The sequence below is a fragment of the Zootermopsis nevadensis genome, unplaced genomic scaffold (genome assembly GCF_977971745.1).
Source record: "Zootermopsis nevadensis isolate Lab colony 2312 unplaced genomic scaffold, Znev_1.0 Znev_ptg000006l, whole genome shotgun sequence".
Taxonomy (NCBI): Eukaryota; Metazoa; Arthropoda; class Insecta; order Blattodea; family Termopsidae; genus Zootermopsis; species Zootermopsis nevadensis.
In genome coordinates this window covers 13,309,096-13,322,891 of record NW_028259138.1, presented here as the reverse complement: position 1 = coordinate 13,322,891, position 13,796 = coordinate 13,309,096, and the positions used below count along the sequence as shown (strand labels likewise).

The 13,796-nt window shown below is 37.3% G+C and overlaps 1 protein-coding gene across 12 annotated transcripts in view; it reads left to right on the top strand.

The window, feature by feature from the left end:
* The first annotated feature begins 276 nt into the window (after positions 1–276).
* The window catches only part of LOC110830248 (yemanuclein), a 33,917-nt gene continuing 20,397 nt past the window's right edge, over positions 277–13,796 (top strand). For 5 of the 12 annotated variants that reach the window (XM_087343709.1, XM_087343711.1, XM_087343708.1 and 2 more), the window contains exons 1-5: positions 277–543; positions 4,502–4,615; positions 5,851–5,949; positions 7,688–7,828; positions 8,520–8,588. In XM_087343709.1, the coding sequence (XP_087199835.1) occupies positions 379–543; positions 4,502–4,615; positions 5,851–5,949; positions 7,688–7,828; positions 8,520–8,588 (588 nt within the window). In that variant the 5' untranslated portion in view covers positions 277–378. Of the gene's footprint in view, positions 544–732; positions 1,259–1,523; positions 1,653–1,984; positions 2,309–2,488; positions 4,348–4,501; positions 4,616–5,850; positions 5,987–7,687; positions 7,829–8,519; positions 8,589–13,796 lie in introns of those variants that run through there. The other 7 variants (XM_087343713.1, XM_087343712.1, XM_087343716.1 and 4 more) reach the window with 7 other exon arrangements.

Here is a 13,796-nt window from a genome sequence, read left to right as displayed (position 1 = left end):
TAATTTCTGTTGAATTTCAAATATCCCACTGCCATTGTTAATACTGAATTGGTTTTAAAAATTACAATTTCCTATTTTTATGGTTAATACTAGTTTACAACACCCATCACCTTGCCAACTAAAACGAACATAACCTAGCAACCTTGACACATCTGTGCTAGTTACTCTGTTACCTTAATTTTACCAAAGAGTAGATAGTATTCTGAACTCGCCCAACAACTATTTCCCATAGTTCAAAGCAATGTTTATTGCGCACGACTTCTCCGCGCACAATATAACAGTTGAGTAAAATATGGCGTCTTGGAGGAAGGCTGTTCAAATATGTTGACGTTAAATTGGAAATATTTCCGTTTTAGATATTTGTACAGTTAGTATAGAATGTCAGAACAAAAAAGAAATACTTTGACATCATTAAGTACAAATAAGAAGGAGAAGAAAAGCAAGGAATTGTTAAAGACAGTGCGTTTTACACTTGGATTGCCCGAATCAAATGAAGAGGCATGTCCTGAGTTCCATTACGGTGCTCTACTGAATTCCGCAGAGGTAAGTTATCACTGAAAATGGTTACGTTCTTCGAAGCCGAGACTTCAGAGTGCTGATGTGTCTTCAAAGTGTGTTTTGTGTCACTTGCTATTGAAATATACAGTGTGTTTGTGGCAAATTAATTGACGTTTGTTTCGTGTTGCAACCAAAACATTTCGTTCAGTATGAACCCATTCCCTGGTTATCTAACCGAAAGACATGCTGTATTTTAGTTGTAATTTTATACTAAGAGGATTCAGGAGAAGGGTCGCCATGTTTGAAGGGAACAAGAATGTTGTTATAGATACAAATGTCATGTGAATGTTATGGGCATTAGTAGTATCTTGTCGAGATAGGTCAGATACGTCGACTGTGTGTAGATATATTTAGTTTTTTAATTATGGCGACATAATATGTGAAAAAATTGGGAGTTAATTTGTAGGACTTTCTAAACAATGACTGCTTGCCTAGATCGATCAGATTTGGTGCCACTAGCGTGAATGGCGCGCCCATATAGCTTGAGGGAATTTGGTGGACTGTTTGGATGTAGATTTTTTGTTGCGAAGTCAAATAATTTACAATGTGATAGTATATGGAGGATGATTTATTTTGAATTGTGAAAAAGTTTGACAGTACTTCGAAAACAGTAGCTACATTGTAGCCACTTCGTGGCCATAAAGTCATAGACTTGCCATTAATTAACCCTTGGTTGTGAAGTTGGTAACGTCTAAATAAGGTGATATTTTTACAACATTTATTGTCATTATGAATGCAATCATGAAATGCTAATCGGAACATAAAATATAAAAGAACAGTTCCATGCCATATTTGTAACAGCTGATACGATAACTTCTTTCAACCAAGTGGCCACGAATACAGTTGTACTGATTAGCATCTGTAGTAATTGAAGGACGAGTGAAACGATCGAGTAATTAAATATATATATATATATATATATATATATACATACATACATATATACATAATATATCCGCTTATAATATTGTGACAAGGTTATGCATGACGAAAAGTGCGTGGTTGTATTGAAATGTGAAACATTGTTCCGACCACAGATGGGCCTGAAAATTATGTGCCACATACGTTGAAGGTAGCTGTATCTTTTGTAGAAGGTACGGTGGCTTGTAATTCGACATTTTGAGGTATCTGGCCTTTCCAGAAGGGGTGGGGCAGTCAGGGTGATCGACAGTACTCAACCGATGTGGTGTTTTTTAAATTTAACCTTTGTATTCGTTTGGAGTATTAATTTAAAGTTAGCACGTGTGGTCATCCGGAGTGGTGTATTGAAACTTGACCTTTACGTTTTAAAATATTTGAATTTGGTGTAATGTAGCGAGTTGCACACTGCATTCATAACGTTTGTGTTCCTCGTTAATGGTGGCGGGTGGGGAGTCTGAGGATGCAATGGGATAGCAGGTAGTGTTCCATGCCATGTTGGAAAATGGTTTACCGTCTGTACACGGTTTGGTAATTAGTGGGAAGGGAATAGATTATCAGCATTTCAGCTGGGAGGGGTGCATGGGAACTGATTGTGGGGTTAGCGACCTGCTACTGCGGCGAAATGCGCGCGTCTCAATATAATATTACTAGCCATGTGGACTGGAAAGTGAGGCCGGGGTTTGCAGCCATTGTGAAGGGAATACGGCACGAAAGGAGGCAGCTTTAGGCGAGCGGACATATTTGAAGATGTGGGAGGTAGTGGGGGAGTTGGGACCTCACGTAGAATGCAAGAATCACAACATTGGAAGGGGGAGGGTAGAAAGAGAAGGTGATAAAGCAATTTAGATGATAATCCTGTTGACGGCCGTCATGGACAAGGAAAGAGCCGTAGCATGGTTGTTACACCGGCGTTGCTGTATGACGCCGATTTTTTTATTCATCTGTAACGGCACTTGACGTGTTCGCGATCTGACGAGCATATTGTGCGTGACGGTAGGCATGGACTTCATCGGTAGACTGTAATTGATGAGTCACAATTCCGACGCTTTGTAATTCTGAGATAATGAAAAAGATAAACATATCAGCGCGAAATAAATTTCTGTTCCACACAACGGAAATGGAAATATATTAAACTCGTATAATTTTAATAACAAACTTTTGCAAGAATCGTCCGAAAGAATAATCGAGAGCTATCGCAGAACATTTATATACAATTCTGAAAAATCGGGGACGATTAACAGTTGTTCTGTGGCAGCAAGGACCTCTGAAACGTCGGGAAACTTTACCAAACTACATGGCCCAACAACCCAGAAGACAACCATCCTCAGACTTACCGCCGTGAAAACCTCATATCCCACACAAATTTTTAATGGTTCACAGTATGGCTTTAAAAAAAAATCCAAAATGAATGTAGTTTCTTAAGTTCTGGACAATATAATTTAGTTTCTTAATAAATAATTATACAATCGTAAAACCTTGCAAACTGTGCAGTGTATTGGAATATAAAATCATATATACAAACAAAACTGAATAATTATGCAGGAACCCTTTTTCTGGATCTGTAAAAAGTAGTTGACTGTTCATCACAAAATAATCATAGACATGTTATATTGGTATGGGGTACATGGTATCCCACATATGCTTAAACAGTCTTACCTTGCAAATAGAAGCCAGACAGTTCAAATAAGTCACAAAAAGAATGAGTGTTAGCAAGACAATCTATCAAGTAATATATGTATTACATATGGGGTCCCTCAGGGCCCACCACTAGTACTTTTACTAGTTAGGAAGTAAGAATTGAATGAGTTTGCTATGCGTTTAGGACTGTTTATAAGACTATTATTTACAATTATTTATGGGGTCTCTTCTGCTGTGCAATATTTACCTGTATCATGTTTAACACTTTTCCGAATAGTTCTTACTTACATGATTTACTTAAATCTAAATTATTGGCTCTGGTGTTGGCACATTCCCAAGGATACCACCCCTCATAGTCATACATAGCGCACCTTGACTGACTTTCCCGTGGGAAGAGCCACGTTTCCTTGACAGCTCTTTTAATTTTATCCACGTTATATTAATGTTAAACAATATTAAGCAGTGTGTAATAATTACAAAGGCTCACTAATAAACACAGGATTTGTTTACTCTATTTTACATTACTTTTAGTTTCACTTGAATTTTGCGTTACTTGGACTCATATGTTGTCTAACTATAGGTTTCAAAACATTCTGTTCCGTTATGTACACACCAGTTGTAATAAGTTTCTGGCATGCAAGGGATGCAAATTTCAGAAATTCTGCTTGTCTCCTGAATGTGAATTTTTAAAATGAAGATGTAACTCTTTCAAAATGCCCCCATGGCATAGTTGGACACCTTTACTGTACTTTATCTATGGCCCTTTTGTTTTGCACAATATTTTGACATTGATACATTTGATACCATACTTAAATATGTGGATTGGCAAGTATTTAAAAACAAATATTTTTTTTCTCCATATTTAGAGTTGTGTACATTTCTACAGTATCTGGATTTGGTTTACTGGTTAGGTCAGGCTTGTTTAATTTACTTAAATTTTTTTTTTAACAAGTTTAGTTGTAGTTCTCAACCCAGTGATGTGATTTGTGTTGTCCAAAGTTTGAGTAAATTAAATATTTAAGTTGTAAATGAGGAAGTAGTAAGAGTGATGTCAGATTTGTTAGAATTATTGAGTAATATGCTAAAATGTTTGCTACAGTGAATTAGTAGCATTTTAAAGAAATTTTTAAGAAGTTTCAGTTGATTTCCTTAATTTACATTCTGGCCGTCATTGAGCAGATGAGAAAAGGTGAATATCGTAGGCTGAGAATTCTTACGTTGTATGATGGCGTAAGTATGCTAAATGGGTTTAATAAGATGGTTATGATATTAAATTAGTTTATTTTTCTTGTCATCAAATGATCCATTCAACATTTTGACATTATTTATGTATATTTCAGTTATAGTATGTTAAATATATATATATATTTTTTTCATTTTCCAGAGGAAAAGGAAAGCAAAACTTAAGTCAGTTGGCCAAGTAAATGGAGTCGATCCACTTGCTGAAGATGATGATGACAGATTGAAAGAAATTGCAAGGCAGTTTGAAGAGAAATATGTAAGTACTGTATATACATGGAAGAGCAAATGTACACTTGTCACCAACACGTTATATTTATTTCTTTGAATACAAACCTTTTTCTCACCAGAGGATTCAACTTATTGTTTCAATCACATTGTGAGTTGGCTTTATATTTTTTTTTTCTTCTGAGAAATAACTATGTTTGTTTCCCAAGTGTTTCGAAAGAAATTGTTTGACTTTTCAAAGAATTTCCTGCACCATATAGTGAGTGAGCGGGTGAGTGAGGAATACTAACCACTTCACCAGCTTGTCTGGTCTTGACATTTCAAAATAATGGTGTGCCTGTGTATAAGCATTTTTTTTTTTTTTGGAAGGCAGTATTGGAATATTGCAGGATACAGCTATAGGGCTGGAAGTACGAATAAAATAATATCAACTGTAAAATAAAAAAAGATATGAAAATAACAGTCCAAGATTTTGATGGCTGTGGTTGTCTTGGGGTTCCTTCTATACTTTTTCTGTTTTGATTTACTGATTTTCTATGGCACACCTACAGTAAGAAAATTTAGGATGTTCATTACAGATTTTGCAGTTAGTAATTACGCTTTTGAATGAAAATATGCAGAGGCTGTTTTCCTTTCCTTAACCGCTTGTCCGATTAATTTTTTTTGTGAAAGTATAATCCAAACAACATTTTTTTTATTTCAAGTTTTGGAATATACCCACAAAAATAAAATTAACAATGTGTGTTCCGATGGAAAATATTTTATTGCACTTACAAAAAAAGCTCAATCAGTATAGGGACTGGCTACAGACTTGATGACCGGGGTTCGATCCCCGATGGAGGCAGAAGATTTTTCCACTAGCCGCTGCGTCCAGACTGACTCTGGGGCCCACCCGGCCTCCTATCCAATGGGTACCAGGGACCTTTCCCAGGGGTAAAGCGCGTCCATGGCGTGTTGTTGACCATTCACTCCTGTCTAGTGCCGAGGTCAAAAATGATTAGGAGCTATACTGTCTCTCCCCCCACGCGCCTACATGGCATATAGTGGGATAGCTTTACTTTTTTACTTTATAAAATGTTTACATACTTTTAATGATTTTTTTCCAAGTTATCTCAGGTCAATTTCGATTGTTAGTAAAAATTAACTTTAGAGTTACAGTACACAGATGACACGGCCATCATTGTTAAAAGGAGAAGTTTAACTGCTTATCGCATATGAAAATAAGTTTTGCTTAGTGAGTGGATTATTTCTTCTTAATTCTTTTAGGGAGTTGGAGGTAAAAAGAAGCATGGCCGGTACGAAGATTATGTTGACCTCGGTGCTGGATACGATGAAACTGACCCATTCATTGACAACACTGATGCTGTAAGTGGAAATGTGACTCCAGCGGAAGTTGGTAGAGGTATCATAAAGCACAGTTAATAATTGCAATATGTAAAAAGTGATTATTATCTGCATGGTACTTGGTCTTGCATGAGAATTTGTAATTGCTCTGTTTGTCAAGAAATTTCCTTGTTTTTGTTCATTGCTGCTGTCGCAGGTCCATCATCGGATTTTAATCTCAGCAGGAACAGTCCATGAACTATAAATTCTTGTGATGATGTGTTGTATAATTTAAATAAAAAGCTTCTTGGATGTTATCCATCGTCTAATTAAATAATAAAATTGAACGACATTTCAGAGATGGGACCCTATCTCCGAAACGTCATTCAATTTTGTTATTTTGTTAGACGATGGATAACATCCAAGGAACTTTTTATTTAAATAACTCGCCAACGTCACAAACTTTTAGATTTGGGATGGTGTGTTGTAATTTGTAAAAATATTTTTTGTACTTTGTGCATTGTCTAAATTACAAATAGAAATTAAATGAAAAGGGACGCGGGAAATTATTGCTTATCTGTGTATTGTGCCTTGTTCCGAGTTTTGGCGCTCTAAACGATTAAGAACATATCTGAACCAATAAATGTGTCACATGGACTTATTAATGGTTCCCTTATTAATTCTGTGCAGTCTCTTGGGTTTGACACTGTCTTGTCTTTATCAGCGTACGTTGTTCCTGTCAAGTCTTCTGTGCGAACGAGCAAAATGACCTTACCGCAGAAATCGGGATTTTAAAGTAACTTACATGTTACATATTGGCATTTAACAAATCAGATATTCTTTGAGGTGGCGTTTACAGTTATGTATTGTAAAACAGCTACCTACACACAGAAGAGGCACAGATGTATCTGCAAGATACAAAGATACAAAGAATAAGTGGATAATAGTATGTCTCGTAAAGTAAAGCTGTCTCACTATACGCCATGTAGGCGCTTGGCGGGAGAGAAGGTATAGCTCCGACTCAATCTTGACCTTGGCACCAGATGGGGATGAGCGGTCAGCATCACGCCCCGGCCGCGCTTTACCCCCAGGAAAGGACCCCGGTACTCGTTGTATAAGAGGCTTTGTCAGCCCCAGTATGTCTTGTAAAAATTAAATGAAATCCGTGGCGTAACAGCTCCAGAGAGCCAAAGCCGACTAGCTTGACTGCTGTCCTCACGTTCACATGCCTAAGCAGAGGTGAACGATCATCCAACCAGATATAGGGTGACGTGTGGTCAGCACGACGAACCCTCAGCCACTGCTAGCTTTCCTGACCGGATTACGCTACTGATCATAGCTCCCCAATTTCCTCACGATGCTGGGTTGGCACCGGTCCCATACACCGGTCGAAAGCTCATGAGAAAATTTCTTCTCCCCCGAGACTCGAACCAGCGCGCATTCCGTATCGCCGGTCCGAAGCATGATGCCTCAGACCGCGCGACTACGGTGCGGGACCCAGTATGTCTTGTACGGGTAGAAATACTAGAAAATTTTAATATATTCTGAATGAAGTACTGATATTATATGTACTGTGCTCGAGACAATAGATAACACATCTTTTTTATATCTATAACTTGTTTCTGTCTCTCATTTTTTAGGCTGAGGTGTTTTATAGCAAAAAATGTTTAGGAAACATTATTTTTTTATTTAAGAATAATAAATTGTTTTAACGCTATATGTGGGGGTCTAATGTAACAAGGTGACGTTGGAGTATGATGTAAATATTTTCCCCTTTCAGTATGATGAGGTTGTTCCTGAGGAGATGACTACAGCACATGGTGGCTTCTACATTAACTGTGGTGCTCTCGAGTTTAAAGAAATATCTGACCAGTCAGACGCCGAGGAATTGAAGGAACTGAAAACAAAGAAGCGATTTAAGGTAAAATCATGTTTTTTTTTGTTTATTTGCCACGTTATCGGGACACCTACTTATGTGACGACATCGATTGCCTTGTTTTATTCTTTATTGATAGCTGTTTGCTCTGCCTGGCTTTACTCTCATTATCATTGCTAGCCATGACTTTTGTGCTAAGTGTCGGATGCCAGCGAAGTCTTATCTGTGTTAGCGTAATGGCCGTAACAGTGAACGCAGCTTTAACCGATTCTTCAAAAGCTTAATTGTTTTTTTTACTGCTAATGTAACCTCTGTCTTATGACGTGTTTATTTTATAAATGTTGACCCATCCGTTGGACTAGAATTTTTCTCTCTGTAAAATCTGATTGGCGACTGATTGTATTTTATCATTTCCTGCCTCCAATAACAAAGTGGAGTTTTTCAATCGTGCACACAAATTTTGTGAAGGACTCTGCTACCGTGGAAGAATAGACTGGACGTACAACGACATGAAAGCTAGTGGTCAGAGTGACATTGAGACATTTTGAAGGAGTGTTGCATAGTAGACGCTCAGTTTTGGTTATAACACAGTTCAGAAACCAACTGCGCTCCTCTCATTCTAAAATGTAAATGAAAGAGAAAGGGAAATAAATGTGAGATGGCTCTAGAAACGTTGGCAGGAGGTTTGGTTCGCTGTAACAGCATTTAGGATTTTATGTCATTTCTTCTTTTTCAGCGTGTTTTAACTTTGGCAGAGGAGGAAGACGCAGAAAGGAGAAAAGTTGCAAACATCGTTCAAATTAAGGTGAGTAAAACCACTTATCTTCCTTTTCTGTAATGTACAGGATCCCTTACATTAAGTTATGTAAGGTATAAAAATGAGGGGCAGGGCACACCACAAATATGTTCCGAAGTATCTTCTCCGTGAAAATAAAATTGATTATGGAGAATTTTGTGTTTGTATTGAAACTGGATTGTTTTGTAATATGCTCGTTTTTACTGAACTTGCCAGAATAAATCTGTTGCAAATTTTAAAAAAATCAGACGATGGGGAAAAGTCCAAAAACCCAACAGTCCAGATTGTCGGAATAAGTTTAGGAATGCGCCTCCGAATTCTCCCGCTATCTGATCTGGTGAACCGTTTCGTCACTGCAGAACTTCTTCAACAGGGAAGAATGAATGCGTGCATCGCTGAATATGTTGACCATTCACCTCCATGATGTAACTGAATGCCAAAGTCATGTGGTTGGCACTCCTGCTTCATATTTGGGAGGTGCCAGGTTTGAAGCTCAGCCCGCAGACTGACTGTCCTGACTGAGGTTTTTGTGGTTTTCCTCGGTCCTTCCAGGCAAATGCTGGGGTAGTATGTCATGTTAGGCGACTACTGCGTCTTTCCATATCCTTTCCAAATTGTTAGGTACCCCATCATTTGATATTATACAGTTTCTGCTACTGGCAGCATTGCGAAATAAATTATAAACAAGTAAATAAATCCTATTTTGTGTTAAACGTCCTCTGCTTATCCTACAAGCTATTCATGGTGTGGTGCTTGGGCACAGGGACAACTTTATCTCTACATTTTTGTAGCAGAACCATTTTCACAGAACATTAAGTTGGTAGATATTGGTAAAGCATTTGAACTATTTATGGAAGTCGGATGAAGATGTTTTTGGTGAAAAGTTGACGATATTTTGGTGGATGTGACGGTGCTGCACCTAGTTGAAAGAAGAGGGTGGTTGGGAGGTGAAAAATACTTTATGAACTTTTCCTTTTCATGTGACCCTTAGATTCTGTGTCATGTTGCCGTATATTTTATAACTAACAAAATACTAACGTCTCAACTTGCATATGGCAGGTTTTTGGTTACAATCTCCAGCCAGGAATTGACCTTCGTTATAGGTTATTTATAATTTTTGTCATTCCATAATATTCTGAAATGAGCTTCACATCTGACTTTTTACGTATGATGAGACAATAATACATCACTTCTTTGATGGCCTCATGGATTGGTAACGCAGTCAGATTTTTTGCTTAGGACACTCTTTTGTGGAAAATCTGCACATATTTCTCTCTCGTCTTCCCATACTATTTAATTTTAATAGAAAGTATGTACAACCGATTGCCATTAGGATTATTAGCGGTGGTAAAAATTCTGGTTTTATAGTTCAGGAAGTATTTTGTGGAAATGCATGTACACAGAATGTTCTTATAAACTCATTTTTATTTAGAAATATATGCTAGAATTGAGTCCTAAAATATTGTATTTGTTCTGTAATTGAATTGTTGTTTATTTCAGTGGATCTGGGTGTGTCTTTAAATTAAGATTGATTTAAATTAATTAAAGATATGATGAGGATGCACATTTCAAGTTACCGGTTTAATTTATTGTGCTCATATAGTGGATTTTAAGTTAAAAATACTCATAAAACAAGTGATATTGAAAAGGAGATATGAAATAGGATTGGGGACTCTATGCTTGTCTAGTCGAAGGCTGGCGTTATTTTGGAGCAACAGGTATTTTTGTAAAGGAATGTGAGAAGCAAATCTATTAATATTATCAGTATCTCTTTACTAGGAAAGTTTTATTCACTTACAAATGTTAATGTTGTTTAAAAATACACTTAAAGCTGCACCTTTGTTATAAGTGAACCATTATCGTTTAGCATTGGCAGTGACTATTATTAAATGTATTCATTCTAGTGCAAACGGTTGTGTTGCCGCTTGTCGAAGTCTCGCTTTCTACGGTTTGCGTGCGCACTCCTCTTTGTGTTAACCTGCTTGTATGTATATTTCCTTCCCTTCAGAACTCACTAGCTCTGCACTGAGTGTTTGTTCCTCTGTTTGCGTGCTGTGCACCATTTCCTCGCTCGCTACAGAAACACAAACACGCTAAAAATTTGCAGGCGAGTGGGCGGGCAGGGCGCGCGGACATGTGCAAGTCATTGCCAGTAGGTGGCTGTAGTGAGGTGAGAAAGTTGACTGTACCAATTTTGTTTGTTCTTTTGCCTGCTGCTGTGAAATTTGTAGGTGTTGAATGGTAGTACAGAATGTGTTCTTGTGAGTCCGATGTTTGACAGTGATTTAGTATTGTGATAGGGCTATTTTCTTGCATCATTTTCTGTCTGGACCAAAAAGATGTATGACGTTTTGGAACCTGGCTATGTCTGTCTGTAAGGTGGAATGGTGTCTGCTCTGTCTCTGTATCCACAATGTACATATTTTTGATCAAAGAAAGTTTTTATTATTTTGTGAAGTAGAGACTTGACATACAGATGATGCATAGAGACTGAAAATTTTTACGATGATAACGAGATGTAGTTAATAGAAGGCACCTTATTAGATTGCATAAATCATTGTGAAAGTAAGAAAAATATAAACCGATGTACTGTTCGCGACTGTAATCTTGAGACTTGCAAGGATGCAGGAAGTCCGAAGCGTTAAAGGCAGATGCTATCATTCCTCCTTTACCCCACAAGTCTCAAGATTACAGTCGCAAACAGTATATTTCATCCACTCCATTCTTAAAAGTATAGATTATATCAAGGAAAATATTACCGGAGATTACAAGGGATAATAAAAGATATGAGGTCTCTGTCATATACTACATATTCTGTGATTTGTGTTGTAATCTTATAGCCATCCACGTATGATGTACAGGATGCTGTTTTGCAGTGACGTATTTATTATTGAATCAATTTGTTATATTTTTCTTATCAGTTTTAAACCACTTGAACTTGAGATAAGTTAAGATAATTTGACTATTTTTAAAATTTATGTTTTCTAAATAATTTCAGTTATATTACTCACATTTAGATGTCGAAAAACTTCCTGCTCCAAATTTCAATCCGGGTCTGTCTTGCGACCAGAGGTTATTAACTTATAATGTTCAGTACTGTGAGTTCACTTAAGCAGTTTCCAGGCTTAGACGTATGCTGATTGTAGTCTACACGTTTGAACTGGCATGTACATGCACTTCCACATTTATAAGAGGCTCTTTTATGCAAGTAATATGTGATTATTGAAGTTGATATGTAATCATGACTGAAATTTTCTGTGTGTTGTAATCCTGTTGAACGAGTGGGATGTCGCACACACAGGAAAAGTTTGAAAAATGTCTTGACCATGGACGATTAGTGTTTTTCCTGTCTGGACATGTAAGGATAATGTGTGTTATAAATGCCATAAAAACTAAATTGGGATCCATTGATGATTATGGTGATGCAGCTTTGCAGTCGTTGTGTGAGAGTCTGTTGAATTTTGACAAATCACAAATTCATTTAAACTGAAAAGGCTTTGCAGTTAACCTGACAAAAATAGAAGGTGCAGAAAGGAGAAAGTGTTTCAAATTATTCCAGACAGAGAAGTAACAGGGCCATGAACAAATGATTATTCAGAAATATTACAACAGTTTAAGTAGTAGCTCCTCCACACCCTAAAAACTGCATCCTGGCTGGAGAAAATGGAAGGCAAAGTGTGTGCTTATGTACAACACATCAGAATGTCTGGCTGATATCGGAAAGACATAAACTATCTTGTTTAACCCAGCTGCCATCACAGTCTGACATTTATTATCTAAAACCCTCCAGTGCGAAACTACTTCTTAGTGAGTGCTTGCTCATCAAAAGGGTTAGAAATTCTTGCCAGGTGAAAACTGTGTTAGGTGATTTTCCTGAGAATTATTCTTTTATTTTTAATGATGGCTCAAGGATACCATTGGATTAATGCTCAACCAACAGTTTCCCCGCCTTTATTTATTTTAATAGAGCTTTTCTACGAGTTTACCCATGAAAAGTTATTGAAGCCGAACAGGCTAAATGTATCTATGCCACCGAAGATGACCCCTTGGGGCCAAAACGCGTGTGGTCTCTAATATACTGTTCAGTGTTAATAGTTGTTGGTTATACAGTTTTATAACTTTTACTTTCCAGCTACACTTACTGACCATTCTTAAACACAGTATTTATCAGGCACTGAAGAATAGAATCAATTTCTCTGATAGTTCTGCAGCTCAGTATAAATGGGTGTGGGTGGGGTGGAATTCAACTACACGTTACACCAGGAGGACTTAAAAGTGCCAGGTGAGTGGCACTTCTTTGCCACTTACGGGAAGAACGCTTGTGTGAAGGTATTGGTGTAACTCTTAATAGACTTGTCACATGAGCGAGTTTGCATTGACTTTATTTATACCAAATTATGACTCCATTGCAGCTTTTTGAGGGGGCCTGTTTAAGTTTAACTAACGCGAACGTTAGAGAAACCACATACGTGTGCTAATGATATTCTGTGAATAAATATTCACTGTATGTCATCTCAGTGGAGGAAATTCTTTACCACGTTCACAAGAGCCCACCAGCGGTCTGTTTTGAATCACTGTATGTGATTCAGCATCCATTTATTTTTTTCCCTTGTAGAAGTTTTCCAGATAGTGTAATTATCAGGTAGGATCTAATATCTAGCAGGCTGTTTGGCTAGCTATTTGTTCACGTATTGTGAAACATTTATGTTTGATAACTTGTAGCATGACTTTGAAACATGTGTAGGTACATTGTTATTTGTGTTCGTTTGGTAAGTTCGGAGAATATAGTGTTGCTGACCTAGTGAGTGTGTCGTGTTTGTCTAGAGACTAAGAATGTTGTTTTAACCCTTCAGCATGGAGTGATATATTGTACATGCTCGGCATATTTTTACCCTGTTGAGGAAGGACTTCTTCATATCTGACGCAATTTTCGTTTTAAAGTTATGTCTCATTTCTTAATCACATGAAATTAATTTATACCAAAGAGACTTTTCTGTAGTAATAAATTGAATACAAATGTAGTTCTCTTTGAAAGGGATGCATTGCTTGGACGTGAAGATTGATCAGTCAAAATTAAATTATCATGGATTTAGACGAAGAAATAGGCATTTATTGATACAAATGACAAACATCATTCAACTGAGGTACTCCTGAGGAACTAATAGTCACTCGACTGGTCAGCAAATTTCCTCTCTTTTATGCTACTGAAGGTTCCGT